Genomic DNA, 19,659 nt, shown 5'->3' on the forward strand with positions numbered 1-19,659 from the left:
ACTGGACATGGCAGTCATCAATTCCTTCATTTTGTAGAAGGGAAAACAATGCCAGGTAACTAAATGCAATAAAAATAAAACTGCTGATATCTGTGCCCAGTGTGAAAGAGCAGTATGTGGCAAATGCACACGACAAGTTGATAAGCATTACATCTGTGTGGATTGTGCTAATATGGGGGCTAATTTGAAGTATGTTTCCCTGAATGCCATTCACGTTACGCAATGGGAATTGAAGCATTTTCTTCTTTATGTTATTTTTTTCATACATAACACCGTGTAACAATTTTTTTTTTTTTTTTTTGGTTCCTGGGTAGTAAGTGTTATTTCCTAATTGCTTATGCCTCAAAAGTATAGAAAATGACTATTATTCCCCACAAACTTTGCTTTTGTGACCAGGACAGTGATATTTTGAAATTTACCTATTTTCCAGAACATTCCAGATAGATTCAGTGCTGAGTAAACTTGGAGTAACTTCTAGAACTTTCTAGTAATATAAATAGTATTATTATTATTATTATTATTTATTTCTTAGCTGACGCCCTTATCCAGGGCGACTTACAATTGTTACAAGATATCACATTATTTTTACATACAATTACCCATTTATACAGTTGGGTTTTTACTGGAGCAATCTAGGTAAAATACCTTGCTCAAGGGTACAGCAGCAGTGTCCCCACCGGGATTTGAACCCACGACCCTCCGGTCAAGAGTCCAGAGCCCTAACCACTCCTCCACACTGCTGCCCGTAGTAAATAGTAGTATAAATACAGGGGCCTTAAGCCCACCAGTTCAGTTTAGTTCCAGCTGCCTAAGTGGATACATATCTGCATTTTTCTGAGATGGCATCAAGAGGCTGCAAGCATCCGGCAGACGCATTTTGCTATGTCTGCGGCCAATTTATCAAGACAAGAGCGAAAAAGTACTCCGTGGAAGCATCTGCTAAGATGTGTGAGGCCTACAAGGCATATTTCGGCATGCCTGTCGGGGATCAAGACAAACCCTGGGCACCTCATTTCACCTGCAAGCACTGTAAAAAAACTCTGGAAGGTAAGATGGACAATTGTTGCTCAGAATTTTATGTTATAAAATGTGTTAAAATTTTTAAAATTGTACAAGTTTTTAATTTTAAAATGTTTTACAATTTTCAATGTTATTGAAAAAATATATCATATATGAAAAATGTTGCGAGAATCTCTTACACATTAGTCATGGGTGAAATAAATGTATTTTTGTAGGATGGTACAGAGGGGAAAAGAGAGCCATGAAGTTCGCTATCCCAAGAATTTGGCGGGAACCCACTGACCACTCAAGCAACTGCTACTTCTGCATGGTGGACCCTTCCAAACGTCGGACTGGCAAGAATGCACCTGCTATCACGTATTCGGACCTTCCTTCATCCATCGCCCCGGTGCCACACTGCCATGAGCTCCCCGTACCCACTCCTCCGGAGAGAGAGCAGCCGTCTTTAGAAGAGATCAGCAAGTCCGAGAGCGAGGAAGACGTTGTAGATCCAGATGACAATTTCAGAGGTGGAGCTGAGGAGAGAAACCCATACTACCCAAGTCCAATGCCGAGCTTTTGACGTCTAGGCTCAAGCAGTGGAACTTGTTGGATGAAAGTGTGCAAGTCGCAGATCAGAGGAAGGGTCGCCAACCTTTTTCCAGCTTCTTCACCCATCAAGATAGGCTCTGCTTCTGCCACAATGTGACCAGTCTGTTCGAGGCAATCAGAATCGCCTGTAACCAGAATGAGTGGCGCCTCTTCATTGACAGCTCATCCAGGAGCCTCAAAGCCGTGCTGCTCCATAATGGTAACAAGTACCCGTCTCTTCCCCTAGCTCACTGTGGGTTCTCTGTGGGGAGGAACAACGTCAAGTGGGAGCCACTGGTGGACCCCCGGAAGGTGCTGATGCCACCACTGCACATCAAAGTGGGCCTTATGAAACAATTTGTCAGAGCTCTAGATAAGGAGTCGGCAGCCTTCAAGTACCTTCAAGACTTCTTCCCTAAGCTGTCTGAGGCAAAGGTCAAAGTCGGTGTCTTCGTCGGACCACAGGTAAAGAAGATCCTGGAGTGCAATGAATTCCCCAAGAAGCTCCTAGTAAGGAGAAAGCGGCTTGGAACAGCTTTGTCGCAGTGTTTTGGGGCTTCCTGGGCAATCACAAGGCCGAAAACTATGTGGAGCTGGTTGAGACTCTGGTGAAGAACTACGGCACAATGGGCTGTAGGATGTCCCTCAAAGTCCATATCCTTGATGCTCATCTTGATAAATTCAAGGAGAACATGGGAGCGTACTCGGAGGAGCAAGTCGAGCGCTTCCACCAGGATATACTGGACTTTGAACGCCGCTACCAAGGACAGTATAACGAGAACATGATGGGAGACTACATTTGGGGGCTAATTCGTGAAAGGGATTTACAGTATAATCGTAAATCTCGAAAAACTACTCACTTCTAAATCTTTTGTAGTCATTTTTGTATTACTTTAGTATAAATATATGTTAATTTGGATTCATATGTTGTTTTTTTCTGACTTTATGTGAACGAAAAGACACAAATTCGCCCGTTTTCTCATTGGAAATAGGTAAATTTCAAAATATCACTGTCCTGGTCACAAAAGTAAAGTTTGTGGGGAATAATAGCCATTTTCTATACTTTTGAGGCATAAGCAATTAGGAAATAACACTTACTACCCAGGAACAAAAATTGTGTTACATAGTGTAATGATTTCAATTTTACAATTGTGTATGTACATATAACTAGATTACACCTGTTTACACATTATTTTCTTTTCAAATGTTTATTTTATTATACCGTAGTTTTTCATTTTTTGAAGTCATGCATTATATATGCTAATTTTGAAAATAAAGCCTTTTATGTTTATTTTCTCATTTAAATACGGTGTTTCTGCAAATGTTAAATATGATATTCGTGAATACAGCTTTTGAGTTATTATTATTATTTATTTCTTAGCAGACACCTTTATCCAGGGCGACTTACAATTGTTACAAGATATCACATTATTTTTACATACAATTAAATTATTTTTTACATACAGTTACCCATTTATACAGTTGGGTTTTTACTGGAGCAATCTAGGTAAAGTATCTTACTCAAGGGTACAACAGCAGTGTCCCCCACATGGGATTGAACCCACGACCCTTTAGTCATAAGTCCGGAGACCTGACCACTCTCCAGACTGCCGCCCTGAGTTGTATCTGACTGCTGCTGGTGGTTTTAGGCAGTAGCATAAACCCGGCGGTTCTAGTGTTAAAACCTTTGCAACTGAAGCAAAGAGTAATTGATCTATACAAACTAATTTGTGTGAATGGTTAATTAAAATTGTATTTATCTATTACAAATGATTCAGCCTAGGATAGATCCATCTCACAAATCACTACAATTAAGTTTTGGGTTAGAAATAGTATTGTCGTGTTACACTGAAATGTTTGTGGTGGTATGGTGTATGTATCGGTTTACCATTTGACTGCCACTGAATGTACCAGGTACATCCTACTGCTAGTAATGCAAAGCCATTGGATTTCTACTCTCCTTTAACACTGAATGTACCAGGTACATCCTACTGCTAGTAATGCAAAGCCATTGGATTTCTACTCTCCTTTAACACTGAATGTACCAGGTACATCCTACTGCTAGTAATGCAAAGCCATTGGATTTCTACTCTCCTTTAACACTGAATGTACCAGGTACATCCTACTGCTAGTAATGCAAAGCCATTGGATTTCTACTCTCCTTTAACACTGAATGTACCAGGTACATCCTACTGCTAGTAATGCAAAGCCATTGGATTTCTACTCTCCTTTAACACTGAATGTACCAGGTACATCCTACTGCTAGTAATGCAAAGCCATTGGATTTCTACTCTCCTTTCACGATTTGATTTGGGTTGATACTGTGGGGTGCCCAGAAAACTAGAGAATTAGAGGGATCTGAGATGGCTGGAGCAGTGTGTAAGACACATCGATGGCACAGCACTGTGGCGTGCCCAGAAAACTAGAGGATTAGAAGGATCTGAGATGTCTGGAGCAGTGTGTAAGGCACATAGAGGGCACAGCACAGTGGGGTGGCCAGAACAACCCCAAACAGCACAGGTGGTAGCACGGACACCTACAAAAAGTGTAGGTTAAATAGGTAATGTGATGTAACTATCACTGACACTTATCTGCTCCGTTATTGAATCGTATTTTGTCATATACTTGTACTTGCTAGAACCGAAGTAATTGTATTTTATCTTGCTCTTTAATTGTATTAATAATTGTACTGTGATTCTTGAAATGTATTTTTGTTTACAACTGTAAGTCGCCCTGGATAAGGGCGTCTGCTAAGAAATAAATAAAAATAATAATAATAATAATAATAAATAATGGTCTATGGATTCCCAATAAATGTGTTGGTTGCTCTCAGTCAAGAATGCAGCAGCTTTGGAGGGGAAAGAGCAATGGTAACAGTAAAAAAACAGAATCGCTGTACTGTAAAGAAAAATCTAGGATAATAGACATATAATCATTGAATTCACATCTTATGTCCGGATGCGTATCACAGATGGTATCTCGTATATTAACACCTAAAACTCAGTAGAAAATGGGTCTTTTCTGTTAAAACCTAGTTTAGTAACAAAATGTGTCTTTAATTAGAAGCTTAGGCTGAAATACAGGTGAGAGATTATTGAATGACTGCTCTATTATTACATCACTTCCCCGTATGCTATATACATCTCAGGTTAACTCACCTGGCTGTTGCTGTCCTAATTCCAGTTGTAACCCTATAATTGCATTGCCGATTTAAAACAATATGTCTGAATTAGATGTGGAGTTAGACTAAGATTAAAGCCAACCACAGGTAATAAACAGCATTTTTTAGCATTTCATCAATCAATTTCTGCTCAAACAGAATTTCTGCTGTTGAATCCTCCAGTCAAATTAATACATTGATGCCTCTGTGCCTCTGCCTTTAACCTCATAACTCCAGTCGCGGTCATCTACCGCACGGTAGAGCCTTCATCGAATGGCACTATCGTGTAATTACACACTGTAGATCCTTCATCGACAGACACTATCGTGTAATTACACACTGTAGATCCTTCATCGACAGACACTATCGTGTAATTACACACTGTAGATCCTTCATAGACAGACACTATCACGTAATTACACACCGTAGATCCTTCATCGACAGACACTATCGCGTAATTACACACTGTAGATCCTTCATCGACAGGCACTATCGTGTAATTACACACCGTAGATCCTTCATCGACAGACACTATCGTGTAATTACACACCGTAGAACCTTCATTGACAGCACTATCATGTAATTACACACCGTATATCCTTCATCGACAGGCACTATCGTGTAATTACACACAGTCTATCCTTCATCGACAGACACTATCGCGTAATTACACACTGTAGATCCTTCATCGACAGACACTATCACGTAATTACACACCGTAGATCCTTCATCGACAGACACTATCATGTAATTACAAACCGTAGATCCTTCATCGACAGGCACTACCATAAGAATATAAGAAATTCACGAGGTGGCTGCCAGGACTAGTGTAGTACATAGAAGGCAGAAAGGAGGTGTTAGTGCGACAGTAACGGGTGAAGGAACCCGACTTTAGAGAAGTGGACTGCGGCCCAAACTTCTGAACAGACTGCGGTCTGGATAGAAAAGAGATCCCCCACCAGAGAGCCGTCCTCTGCAGAGGAGAGGGCTTGGTCTTGAAGGCTGCGGCCCCGGGGATCTGAAAACATGAGAAACACTCTGCTGCGACAGAGCCGTCTCGCGGAGACCTGAAAGGAAGTAACAGTAAAAGGGGTGCCCTGACCGATGTGGTGCTGCCCTCGGTAATATTGTGTAGATTTCAAATTAAGGCCTTTGTTTTGTGCAAACAATATGCTTTCAAAGGGCTTAACGCATTTTGATAAATACGTGTGACAATGTAATTACACAGAAAATCTGAGAAACTGAAAACCTTTATTTGAAACTCAAAATGATTCCCATTTCTTTATACCTAATGACTATTTTCAACGTGATGAAAATAAAGACATACCGGAAGTATCTGTCTTGTTGACGTAGAAGAATTTCTCAATCTGTTTCATGGATGTCCAGGAATCAGTACAATCTTGCCATTCCAACAGTTTCAGCTCCATCTGACTGGAGAAATGGGGGAGACAAGCACAATTAGAAGGAATCACCAAAATCATTTAACAGATTTACACAGACAGTTAAAAAAAATTACAAAATGTATGAAACAATTGAAAATCCTGTCTGTGAAGTATGCAAAATGTGTGACCCACTTAACTTAAGAAAAGGTTAATATTTCACATAATGAATGGTAGTCTAGCTTCAGATAGGTACGTGTCAATCTAGACTTGCACATATAGTAGTCCGTCACATATCCACCCTAACCGTTTAGCTGCCATGAGCAATCTCTTCATTATTATTGAACAGAGGAAAGTAGTTCGGATATTGTAGCTCCTACCAAAGTTTTCGTAAACTGTTGTATGTGATCCGTGCGCTGCCATTGCTGGTAGTGTCACGTGAGCTGTTCAGTGTGTTGATATGTAAATAAATCCTGTTCGCCTGCGGGGGGCGTATCAGCTTCAACCTCAGTCTGGATCTCCTGCCTGTCACTCAGCAGCGAATGCACGCACCCACACTGCAGACGACTACTCTATCACAAACATTAATACCCTGTATCTTTCTAAGCAAGGGATTACAAACTGTATTGGCTGTACACGTCACTGCACTTGCTATAGTACTGTATTCATGTAGTCAGTTTGCCGCAAAATGATTCTTATAAGCGGATTGCTTGATTCTAACAAGCGGATTATTTTAGCATGGTTAGGATAGGAAAGATTTTGGCCCAGTGGTTTTGATCACTATATGTGGCTGAGAAGTGTTGAATTTAAATCAAGGGAAGTTCTGGTCACCTCGTTACAAAAAAGATATTGCTGCTCTAGAAAGAGTGCAAAGAAGAGCAACCAGAATTATCCCGGGTTTAAAAGGCATGTTGTATGCAGACAGGCTAAAAGAATTTAATCTATTCAGTCTTGAACAAAGAAGACTATGCGGTGATCTGATTCAAACATTCAAAATCCTAAAAGATATAGACAATGTCGACCCTGGGGACTTTTTCGACCTGAAAAAAGAAACAAGGACCAGGGGTCACAAATGGAGATTAGGTAAAGGGGCATTCAGAACAGAAAATAGGAGGCACTTTTTTACACAGAGAATTGTGAGGGTCTGGAACCAACTCTCCAGTAATGTTGTTGAAGCTGACACCCTGGGATCCTTCAACAAGCTGCTTGATGAGATTCTGGGATCAGTAAGCTACTAACAACCAAACGAGCAAGATGGGTCGAATGGCTTCCTCTCGTTTGTAAATTTTCTTATGTTCTTATGTTGTCATATCCGTGATTCTTATAAATGGAGTGCACTGTATTATGTGAGCATTCTTTTTACTATATAATAGTGTGATCGTTTAGTAAATTACGTGTATATGATTATTATAATATATGAAAATGATCATCCCTATTCAATGGTGCAGCTTGAAGTCACAAAAGCAAAGAAATGCCGTACCACCCTGTGATTCAGTGTCATCCGGGTCAGGCTTTTAGCATAGATAATGAGATATCTACTGAATCACTGCACTAGATTCAGTAACAGGGAATGTAACTATCAGATCAGTGAGATCATTTTCAACAGTCTAGTTAATTGATTAAAGTTGGTATTTTTCTAAAAAATAAAGATCTTTGACATTTTTATAGCTGGCCATGGCTACCACTGTATGCTGCCCAGCTACAGAACCACGGGGGAGAAAGATAAGCAAGGGGTCATTGTGGCCCGGTGAAGTGAACAAACCCAACGATATTGCCTTTCATGTCTATGACCAAAGCCCCTGCAGCACTCCCTGTGGCCATCCAACCAAGATATGCAACTCGACACATGCAGGACTTGAACCAGCGAGCTCTTAGCCACATGATTCCACATTAACAGCCTTTTAACAAGGTGAGCTTCTCCCTTTTCCTTTTTGTCTTGTAGACGTAATTACATCTCTAACAAATAAATACATCAATAAATAAAGAAATAAAGAAATAAAAGTCTTACGCAGTGGCCCTTGTAAAAACAAATTCAGTGGATTTGGTGAATGAAAAGCTAATCTCTGGTGGCAGTTTGCACGGATCCCGGATATCCACACATTTCAGGACGCCTTCTTTATAGGTAGTCCATCTGCGTGAAAAGGAAGAAGATATACATAAAAAATTAACAAAAGTCTCTAGTTATAAAATAAGAAAGATCACAGCAGTAATTTGTTTGTTTATACAATGAAGAAACATAGTTCAATGTACACACACAATCATACTGTGTGTTTGTAAGTAATTAACATACATTCACTGAGTTTGGAAGACAGGGGATATGACACCACTCACATGTTTTTTTTTTTAACTAATATTAAATTATGATCCTTGGTATTTTGTACATTAATATGCATTGGCTTGGTTTACATGCACATGAAAATCGACTCTACAGTCATGACTGTGTGACGTTTTCACGCGAATACATGGTGAAATAGCAAAAGGACATCCTTTTGGCAGCACGACTTTAAGGGCAGGGTCAATCGCTTTCTCACGATAAAAATAGCTGTAAAAACCCATGTAAACCGGAGCAGGAATCGTGCTTGTGGCTCACAAGGTTTCAGCAGTCAAGATCCCGTTCTTCCGACTTAATATCATGTAATCTCCAGCAGAAAGGCTGTACAAAACACACACACACACGCACGCATGCACACTGTACATTTATGGACGACTTCAACACTAGAACCGCCGCGGTTATACTCATACCTACAACCGCCGGTACATTTTAAACACCTTCAATATTAAAATGAAAGACAAACTATCGGATACAACTCAAAAGTTTTATTCAAGCACATCATATCAAACATCTGCACAGCCGAAACGCCGTATTTAAATGAACAATTAAACATAAAAGGGTTTATTTTCTAAACTTACCACATATAAAACACTACTTCAAAAAATGAAAACTATAATAAAATAAACAATTTAAAAGAAACTAGTGTGTAAACAGGTCTATGTGCATACAAAACTGTAAAAACGAAAGTAGTTTTTAATCTAAAACGAATGTAACGTATGATTTTTCTTGCATATGTGTCACTCGGTGCTGCACAGAATCCAGGTTGAGCTGCTGCAGCCTGCAGCTTTGCAGTTTTCTGAAATGTTTCTGCTGAAACGCTGTGGCTAGCTTCAAGATGAAATTTCTCCTACTGATATTTTCCCTGGTGCATTCATTGTACAAAACAAATGAATTGATGGCTGCCAGGTCCTGCAGAGATAACAGACTTGTATATAAAAAATAGAATATTGTAAGTTATATTCAAAATAAAAAACATGTATTGTAAAAGGCGGTTCTAGTGTTAATGAAATGTAACTTTTAGATGTTCCACAAGCACGCACACACACACACAAATATAAATTCTAAGTAGTAAAACTTGCACTTAAGTAGAAATTATATTTTATAGAATTTTGTGTGTGTGTGTGTGTGTGTGTGTGTGTGTGTGTGTGTATTGGAAAGGTAACCAGACAAACAAGTAGCTAATGAGCGGCGTAATTCAGAATGTGAGCGACAATACGTGAATTAATTTCTCTTGTTAAATGTTTTTATCTTCATGGTAACACATGAAGCTCTCCTCACGATATTCAGAGTCATTCTTTTACTACTTAATAAGCAGACACAAACATTTAAATATCCCCTCCTCTAAATGACTGTGAATTGAGTAATCTGCATTGGTACAGCCGATTGACTTGTGCACGTAAACGCTGCCAATGTTTCTTTAACATCTAATCATAAATATGAATGTAATCATTAGGCTCTCTATCTGTCCCAGTCTGGCTACAATTTCTCGGTGCATTTAATAATTTGGTTTTATTAAAAAAAAAAAAAAACTCTATAGGCCTAACTTTGATCACAGAGCAAGGCACGCTAGTGCCTGATTATAGGATGCTATGTGGGCACAAGCAGGCACAATCCGACATTGCCTTGTGAAGTGATTTTAGTACAGACGGGACAAAGGTTTTCTTTTGTTATCCAAACAAGCCTCTTCCAAGCAGGTCTTTTCAAAGAGCTAAAGCGATCGCAGGGAAGCTACCAAACACACAATAAATAAGCAGCTTGTGAGAGATATTGTGGAAGGTCAAGGTGATCAGATGTGTTTTATTGTTTTCATAAAGCTGCGGCACAAGAGATTTTAGGTTCAAGCACTACATTACGCACTTTTATCGCCAGTCAAAATCAAAGAAGATATTTTGAACCACAGAGCAAACAAAAATGTCTTTCTCTGACTAAAGTATAACATCCAGCTCAGGGTTTGTCAGACACATGGCGAGAGCCTCTGTTAACAAGCCCTTCCAGCTTTGAATAACTCTCCCCTGTCTCTCCTTTTTCTGTCTATACTGTGGCTATTAACCCTACTGTGGCTATTAAAACCAACGACGGCTTTCTAGTCGTTTTTTCTCCGGAAAAAGCCGAGAAAACCATTCAATGGCCGAGTGGGAGCGACAGGAGCCGAGACAAGCCAAAAAAAAAAGAAAAAAAGGGCGTATCTCATGAATAGTTATACTTGCCCCTGGCATCAGATAGAGGGAGCCATAAGGAAACAAGCTGGCTGTTACTGAATCAGCGAACAGAGAATATCACAGACATTTGCAGAGCTTTTTTGAGATGTTATAGTAATAAAATAATGACTTGGATCGCATTATTGAGGAGTTTGGTGATAAAACGAGTGATCAGGAGATGATTGATCGGTATGTACAACTATTATTATTATTATTATTTATTTCTTAGCATATGTGAAAGCGATAGCGAACGAAAGGGTGGGGCTGGGCTGGAGATGCCTAGTGAGTGCTTTGTTGATATGCAGGGCCTTTTAAACCCGTTTGACTGTGGAAAAAAAATACTTTTAAACAGCGCGTCTAAAATTAACTGCACGTGTGAAAATAAATTGGACCTGACACACCTGACACGCACTTAATAAATGGACTGCAAAGGGTTAATAACATGTCTTTTTATATCATAAAAATCACTATTTGCAGTAGGTGGTCTATGTATACCAATAATTATGAAATACATCTGAGGGGAAAACATTATATTCACACCTATATATTCAAGATCATTAATTCGATTACATGTAAAACTATCTTTAACATATATAAATACATTCCCACCTCTCCCTTAGTTTCTATCTTTCCTAAAAAATATTGGACCTTGGTACTACAAAAGCACCTATATCATTTACTGAGTCCATAGTTATTTTCCGTGTTCAAATCCTGACATAGTATTGTACTTTGCTGTTCCACTTTCCTTTCATCGGCCAACTCCAGAGTCGAATCCATTCCCAACAGTATCTCACAGCACGCCTCTGCTTCTTTCACATAGCCTAATTTAGCACCGTCTCGCTCACTTGCCAGTCACCGCTCCAGCAATTAACTGTGGATTGTGCCCATCAGTCAACCCAGTAACGGTGCCAATTGGCCCGCGATTCAGCTGAATATCTCCGCTAACAGCAAGGTGGTAACAAAGAATTCCCAAAACCTCAGTTTTCCATTACAGATGGATTTCCCATTTCCTCCTCCAAACAACTTTATTGGTTCAAAAGTCGCCAGCGTGGCCTGGCCATTGCTCAATAACAACCAGTATACACCAATTTAAAACAACAAGAAAACGCAACTTTTGTGAGTCAAATTGCATTATGGGGGTAATGGGAGCCACAGCATTATCGTGTTATAACCGATTCTGCATTATAACGGGTCGTGTTATAACGGGGTAGCACTGCAATGGCCGTACTTGTTGTGATTGTTCATTTGTACTCACTGCACGGCACAGCCCTGTTTGCTTTCCAGGTCATTGCATTGTTTTTTGTTCACTACCTACCCAAAAAGGCTCCTACGAATGTCCAGCTCTTTCTGTCTGTGTTCCTTTAGGATATCAAGTTTGTCTTCATTGGGTTTCTTTGCTGCAATACAAGGTAGAGGGGATTTGAATGGGTAAGACAAAGGGGAGCACTTTACAGGTGTAGATCTTTCTTACACATTTGGCATGGGTGAAACTTCACTTCAATGTTATTATCACTCCTTTGTAAAGCTGTTATGTAAATGATTATGTACTTTTTAGTTGTGTCTGCACTTGATCAAATAGGGGATTTTGGTTCAGGTGCTTAAGAACTGTGCCAGAAAGGAACCCCAAGAAACCAAACTACCATTGTTGGTAATAATAAAATAAAGCAGTGTGCCTGTGGGGCGTTTTTAAAAAAAAAAAGCTCACCCACAGACTGCCTCTCACAATGATATGCACATAACAGGATTAACGCAGATGTAAATTGTGTTCAGGTAAACTAGAGTTAAAAGTGTTGATGTAACAATGCCATGTTCCATATAAGTAAGAACGAGCATAAATGTACTCAACGCTCATTGGTTAATATTGCCTATGGGTAGCGAGATTGCCAGAGCTCAGGGGTTCTTGTTTTTTTCCTAGTGTAAAGACTCATGTTCTTGTCCTTATTGTATATGGAAAATAAAATGCTGTTTCTTCATGGATCTGATTTACAGTCTCTGTCTATTTAAAAATAAGTAAGCAGCTTATTATTATTATTATTATTATTATTATTATTATTATTATTATTATTATTATTATTATTTATTTATTTATTAGCAGACATCATTACCCAAGGTGACTTACAATTGTTACAAAACATCACAGTACAAAGTATGACATTGTAATGTATCACATTTCGGAATATCACATTATAGAATATCACATTACAGAATACAGTCAACACTCGGATATCCGTTACTTAGCTACACTCCAGTCACATTTTACCGCCGTTGTATTGAGAATAAAATCATCCCGATTATTTATTTATTTATATATATATATATGTATATATATATATATATATATATATATATATATATATATATATACAGTGCCTTGCGAAAGTATTCGGCCCCCTTGAACTTTGCGACCTTTTGCCACATTTCAGGCTTCAAACATAAAGATATGAAACTTTAATTTTTTGTGAAGTATCAACAACAAGTGGGACACAATCATGAAGTGGAACGAAATTTATTGGATATAAACTTTTGGATATAACTTTTTTAACAAATAAAAAACTGAAAAATTGGGCGTGCAAAATTATTCAGCCCCTTTACTTTCAGTGCAGCAAACTCTCTCCAGAAGTTCAGTGAGGATCTCTGAATGATCCAATGTTGACCTAAATGACTAATGATGATAAATAGAATCCACCTGTGTGTAATCAAGTCTCCGTATAAATGCACCTGCACTGTGATAGTCTCAGAGGTCCGTTTAAAGCGCAGGAGCATCATGAAGAACAAGGAACACACCAGGCAGGTCCGAGATACTGTTGTGGAGAAGTTTAAAGCCAGATTGGGATACAAAAAGATTTCCCAAGCTTTAAACATCCCAAGGAGCACTGTGCAAGCAATAATATTGAAATGGAAGGAGTATCAGACCACTGCAAATCTACCAAGACCTGGCCGTCCCTCTAAACTTTCAGCTCATACAAGGAGAAGACTGATCAGAGATGCAGCCAAGAGGCCCATGATCACTCTGGATGAACTGCAGAGATCTACAGCTGAGGTGGGAGACTCTATCCATAGGACAACAATCAGTCGTATACTGCACAAATCTGGCCTTTATGGAAGAGTGGCAAGAAGAAAGCCATTTCTTAAAGATATCCATAAAAAGTGTCGTTTACAGTTTGCCACAAGCCACCTGGGAGACACACCAAACATGTGGAAGAAGGTGCTCTGGTCAGATGAAACCAAAATCGAACTTTTTGGCAACAATGCAAAACGTTATGTTTGGCGTAAAAGCAACACAGCTCATCACCCTGAACACACCATCCCCACTGTCAAACATGGTGGTGGCAGCATCATGGTTTGGGCCTGCTTTTCTTCAGCAGGGACAGGGAAGATGGTTAAAATTGATGGGAAGATGGATGGAGCCAAATACAGGACCATTCTGGAAGAAAACCTGATGGAGTCTGCAAAAGACCTGAGACTGGGACGGAGATTTGTCTTCCAACAAGACAATGACCCAAAACATAAAGCAAAATCTACAATGGAATGGTTCACAAATAAACATATCCAGGTGTTAGAATGGCCAAGTCAAAGTCCAGACCTGAATCCAATCGAGAATCTGTGGAAAGAACTGAAAACTGCTGTTCACAAATGCTCTCCATCCAACCTCACTGAGCTCGAGCTGTTTTGCAAGGAGGAATGGGCAAAAATTTCAGTCTCTCGATGTGCAAAACTGATAGAGACATACCCCAAGCGACTTACAGCTGTAATCGCAGCAAAAGGTGGCGCTACAAAGTATTAACTTAAGGGGGCTGAATAATTTTGCACGCCCAATTTTTCAGTTTTTTATTTGTTAAAAAAGTTTGAAATATCCAATAAATTTCGTTCCACTTCATGATTGTGTCCCACTTGTTGTTGATTCTTCACAAAAAATTACAGTTTCATATCTTTATGTTTGAAGCCTGAAATGTGGCAAAAGGTCGCAAAGTTCAAGGGGGCCGAATACTTTCGCAAGGCACTGTATATATATATATATATATATATATGTAACAAATGAATGCACTTACCCAACTCTGTCACCAGTTTTCTGATACAAAGCCCATCTCTTCAATGTTACAATTTATTTAAATATCCATCACAGCCCACACTTTAAATAAATAAATAAATAAATAAATAAATAAATCCAATTCTCTGTAATGCCAAATCAGTCTTTATATTGTGCAGTTACAAGGCACTTCCTCTGGGTTCAAAATGCAGCCAAAACACAGTGAACGAGACATGCTACAGTAATGTAACACTTAATCATTAAACAGTTCTAGATACTGTGCTGTATTTTTTTTTTATTTGTGATCTATAGTTGTTTTTAGCATTTTCATTTGCAAGTAAGCTGTGACATTTTGAATACTGACTTTGGATACTGTTTTAATTCTGGAAACTGCATTGTGTGTTTTTTTTTTTATCTTTTGCTAAATTGCATTGCCTTTTAAGTTTTACGCAGTTCTGCGCATGGATAACATTTTGATTTTATTTTACTGTTGGGTTGTTAATGGGGAATTTTAAATACTGTTGCAATACATACCAGATTTAAAAGTATGTACTGTAATGCAGTTAACGTGTCGTCTCTAGTTTTGGCAAGGGATATTTTCAGAATCATATCGTTCTGAATTAAAACACTTCTGTTGAAAATATAGTACTGTACCAACAAAACCAACTACAGTCCATCTAAATGGAAGCCTACTTATTTTAAAACACAGTCCTTTCAGCTATGTATTCTGATATTGTATCTTTTTTGTGTTCCCTGAAAAATGAGCAAGGGTTGGAATGGCCAAAATGAAATAATCAGACATGCGTCACACACGCTTAACCGTCACTGAAGTGAACATTTTATAGGGTCGGATATGGAGTGCTGACTGTATCATATTACAGATAAGAGCAGTTGTAAAGTACAATACAATCAGTAGCAAAAAAGGTGACAGTGACCTATTAGAGACCATTATTTTACCTGTTGAATCCACCCTGCGCATGCAGAGACACAACACTTATTACAGTTATAATGTGACAGATATGGAGAGCACAGAACACCTTCACACATTTGGATTCTTGAAAATTGGAAGTGTCCAACAATATTCACAAATATAATAAAATACTGACCTGTGCCCTCCCTCAGCTCAAGACATTCTTTTCCCGTAACCCATCTATAACTGGGGAAGTATGATTTCTCTCCATCACAATCCAACTTCGAACAGAACCAGTCATCTCCCCTGTAGGATCCATTGACCTTTTCCAGTCTGATCAGCAGAATATCACCCAATCTTTCTTTGCAATGTATTTTGTACTGATGAGTCTGCAAACAAAAGCACACACAAGATTAAGCAGGTTGTTTTTATTCCTATTTATAGAATGAGTTATTTAATAAAAAAAAAGAGAGACGGATCAATTAATCTGTCCTGAACAGCTGCATAAGGTGCACTACTTGACAAAACAAGATCTAAACCCTGCGCAAGAGCAGCAAGACAGTTCTGATTGTGGCAGAGCAGGAATACTTTGATACAGAAGAACACTACGGCCCATATTCCTAAAGGGGGTTTATTAGTTGTTTAACGTTTGACATTGCTAAGAGTTACATTTCTGGCTGCATAAAGGTTCTTAGAATGTGCATGCTTCCTTCACTTTACATTTCATCTGTTTAAAATCAAATGAATGCAAAGAACAATGTAAACCCCACCAGAGGGTTGGTCAATAATGTCAACATTTGGTAAGTGTATGGCTTTATTGAATACAATATATGAATGGAAACATAGCCATGGATGTGTTGGTGTTACTAAATTCAGTAAATTCTCCATTTCAAACAGAGTGAAAACTAAAATAGGATCAATTAGGATAAGCAAATGTAATGAATGACGAAACAATGAAATATTTTGGCATTTATGAACCTTGAGTAAAAGATTGATTTTATACATAACGTACAATGAAATGTTTTCAGAACAGCACAAATGTAAACATGGAAGAATGTACTTCATCAAACGTCGACATAAAAATGAAATAGATAAATAAGGTCCTGCTTTTCACAACACTAATCGCAAGCTTTAGAACAAATAATAAACACACAAGACTTTTTGTTCATTTCATTAGTAGTCTAAAGTTCACTGAAAGGACAGGAGCAGCGCTTTGAACTTGAGCCTTGATTGGCAGACAGTGAGTAACTAACAGTCAAAGCAGTCAATAAGAAAGCATAAAACAGAACACACAGCAATACAAAATACAGCATACACATTCTCACTCGATCTACACTGTCCTAGTAAAGACCGACATGTCCAGGGGCATAGCTAGGAATAGACTGGATTTTTACTGAGGCAAAAATTTCTGTCTAAAAAACCCGGCATATCCTGTTTATATTACGAAGGTGATAGTTATCATCTTATAAAGCCTGGAGGCTATTAATGCAAACTGCAAAGCAATGTGAATAAGTACATGGGTTTATACCTTCACTGAGAGACATGCGCTTGGTTCACTGCGACACCAATCAAACATATTTTTGAAGTTATTTACAAACCACTAACCAAGATCATGCAACAGTCTCTTGACACAGGGGTTATACTGGCAGACTGGAAAATTGCAAACGTAATACCGATCCACAAAAAGAAAACATGTGGAATATATATGTTTTTTTTTTAAATTGCTATCGCCAAACAGTAAATGAATGGATAGAATCAATTACCTCCAATTCTGCTAGCCCATAGCATCCAATTCAATGCATGAAAAGTACTAAAACCTAACAGCTGTGAATCGTTATATCGGGGAGGGGGAAGGCATTGCTATTGTGCAAGAAGAAACATTGATTTATTAAAACGTATTGCAGCTAAACATCACATTGCACAAGACTGTCAGCAGAAAAACAATATTAATATAAGGAATACAATCACTAAACATTCTTACCCAGAGTTGGCTTCTTCTAAAAGAACTGCGTTATAGTCTGGTTTCATCTTTGAGTGTGTACAGTAATGAACCGTCCACTGAATACTATACTGAACTATTTGCTGCTTCAGGGGCCGGTTGTAATAACAAGAGCAAAACATGGGTTTAGATCCTAATTCACTGGAGTCGGACCATAAGAAGGTGTTTTACTAAACGGACCTGGATCAGATTCCACTGATCTGTAATCTTGATCCAATTCTGGAGCTACACGCAGCGTTACTAGGGAACTGACCAATGAGAAGCGAACATGTCTGTGTGGCGCGGCAAGTTTCTATACAGCCTGAGATCACAATAATGTTACGAAAAAATGGCAAATAAAAATGATAATAAAATGAAAACATGTCGATTATGCCGCTCTTAAAAATTCAAATGGTCACATTATTATTAAAAAAAAAAAAATCTTTAGATATATTTGTGTACTTTTTTTTTTCTTTCAAAGATGTACCTAGCTGATGTGTACTGCCTCTGATGCCTCAATGTACCCTACGTCCCTGATTTCAATGAACAAATTAGGAAAACCAGGCCCTAGGTGTCCACTCCATAGAAATATATCAAGAACAACATGTGTATTAAGAAATACAATCAAATAATACAAAGAACATCAAAAGAATATTACAGACATGCTTCCCACCATCAGCAGTTTCATTTTTATTAACAGACAAGGTGCCATTTTATTAAATAACATACTTACACTTCCTTCAGTAAAATCATACTTACACTTCCTCTAGTAAAATCTGGTCCCAGTTTGTCTAATCTCTTTTTGTCACTTTGGCTATTGGTGCCAATCAAGGTGATATATACCGAATCACAGGTGCCAGCAAAAAACATGTCACCTGTAGTCACTGAAACTGTGTAAGTATAGACTACCATTTTGTTGTTTGTTTTTCTTAAAATATAACTGACTAAAGTAAAAACAAAATAGTAAGAAAAATGAAAATGTATAAATGTTAGTACTGTTTTCAGCAGACAAGACCTCTTAAGGCTGTAGAAAATAGTTTAATTTCTTTGTGAATAGGCTGCTTAAATAGGGCTCCATTTGTGTGATGTCATGTTTCAACGAGACAGGAGTGGCTTGATGAGATTAATGCACAGGTGACCTTCAAATATCATAGCCAATAAGGGAATTTATTTCCTTCTTAGTAACTTTCCACAAGGACATAGGGTTCACAGAAATGGTAGGCAATTAAATATCTGAAGTAGGCAAATTATATGTAGGGGTCCAAGGACCACTTAGGCAAACAAAATGGTGTATTTTTATGTATCTGGACACAGAAATAAGGCAGTGTTCATTTTGTCATTGACCAGCCACATATTTCTGTCTATTCTTCAGAGTACATTCTTTTTCCTTAAACTCTGTATCATATTTCAGAAGAAGATCTTGCAAGTCCAAAAAGTTGCCTTTGTTACTAGACTGGTGTCTCATGATTGCCACGCAAGGTAAAGAATGATTGACATTTCACAGCTCAGGTAACATCTGTTAGCATCCACAAAGGCTTTGTGACCTGAATCTATCGGAGTTAGGTCACTTTCTTTATCTTGAATAATTGTGTAGGCTATAGGGTGCATCCTGCACTCCAAGCGGAGAGCCTTTACTGGATGCATCACTTGAAAGAGATGAAAGTGAGGAGAAGTAAAAAAAGCTAAAAACTGGCAGGAATCTGGGATCCACGGACGTGTTGGGTTTTTTGCTCAAATTGAATGAAGTTAAGATTCAGATTACACCTGAAACCAAATAATAAGTGAACTTTAACTGCTGGTTTCACAAACCCAGAGATGCCAATACTTGAGAGTGACCTCTCTCCACTTAATCTCTCTACTGGCAGTACCTCCTCTACGCTCCCCTGACTCCAGAGCTCGCTCCTTCTCCACCATCACCCTGCAGTGGTGGAACGACCTTCCTATGGATGTCAGACTGCCCTCTCCCTGACCACCTTCCAGCACCTCCTCAAGACACATCTCTTCAGACAACACCTGTAAAACTCAACTCTTCTCTTCTGGACAATATAGCCTTTAATGCACTTTAACTTGTACTTATCTGCTCCC

At 38.6% G+C, this 19,659-nt stretch overlaps 1 protein-coding gene across 1 annotated transcript in view; it reads right to left on the reverse strand.

Moving 5' to 3' along the window:
- Positions 1-18,581, reverse strand: part of LOC117396925 (hydroperoxide isomerase ALOXE3-like) — a 33,142-nt gene extending 14,561 nt beyond the window's left edge. The window contains exons 1-5 of the mRNA XM_059005683.1: positions 18,334-18,581; positions 15,793-15,985; positions 11,975-12,056; positions 8,138-8,260; positions 6,078-6,181 (exon numbers count right to left, since the gene is read on the reverse strand). Of these exons, the coding sequence (XP_058861666.1) occupies positions 6,078-6,181; positions 8,138-8,260; positions 11,975-12,056; positions 15,793-15,985; positions 18,334-18,486 (655 nt within the window). The 5' untranslated portion in view covers positions 18,487-18,581. The remainder of the gene's footprint in view (positions 1-6,077; positions 6,182-8,137; positions 8,261-11,974; positions 12,057-15,792; positions 15,986-18,333) is intronic.
- Positions 18,582-19,659: the final 1,078 nt, after the last annotated feature.

Source organism: Acipenser ruthenus, chromosome 31 (genome assembly GCF_902713425.1).
Source record: "Acipenser ruthenus chromosome 31, fAciRut3.2 maternal haplotype, whole genome shotgun sequence".
Taxonomy (NCBI): Eukaryota; Metazoa; Chordata; class Actinopteri; order Acipenseriformes; family Acipenseridae; genus Acipenser; species Acipenser ruthenus.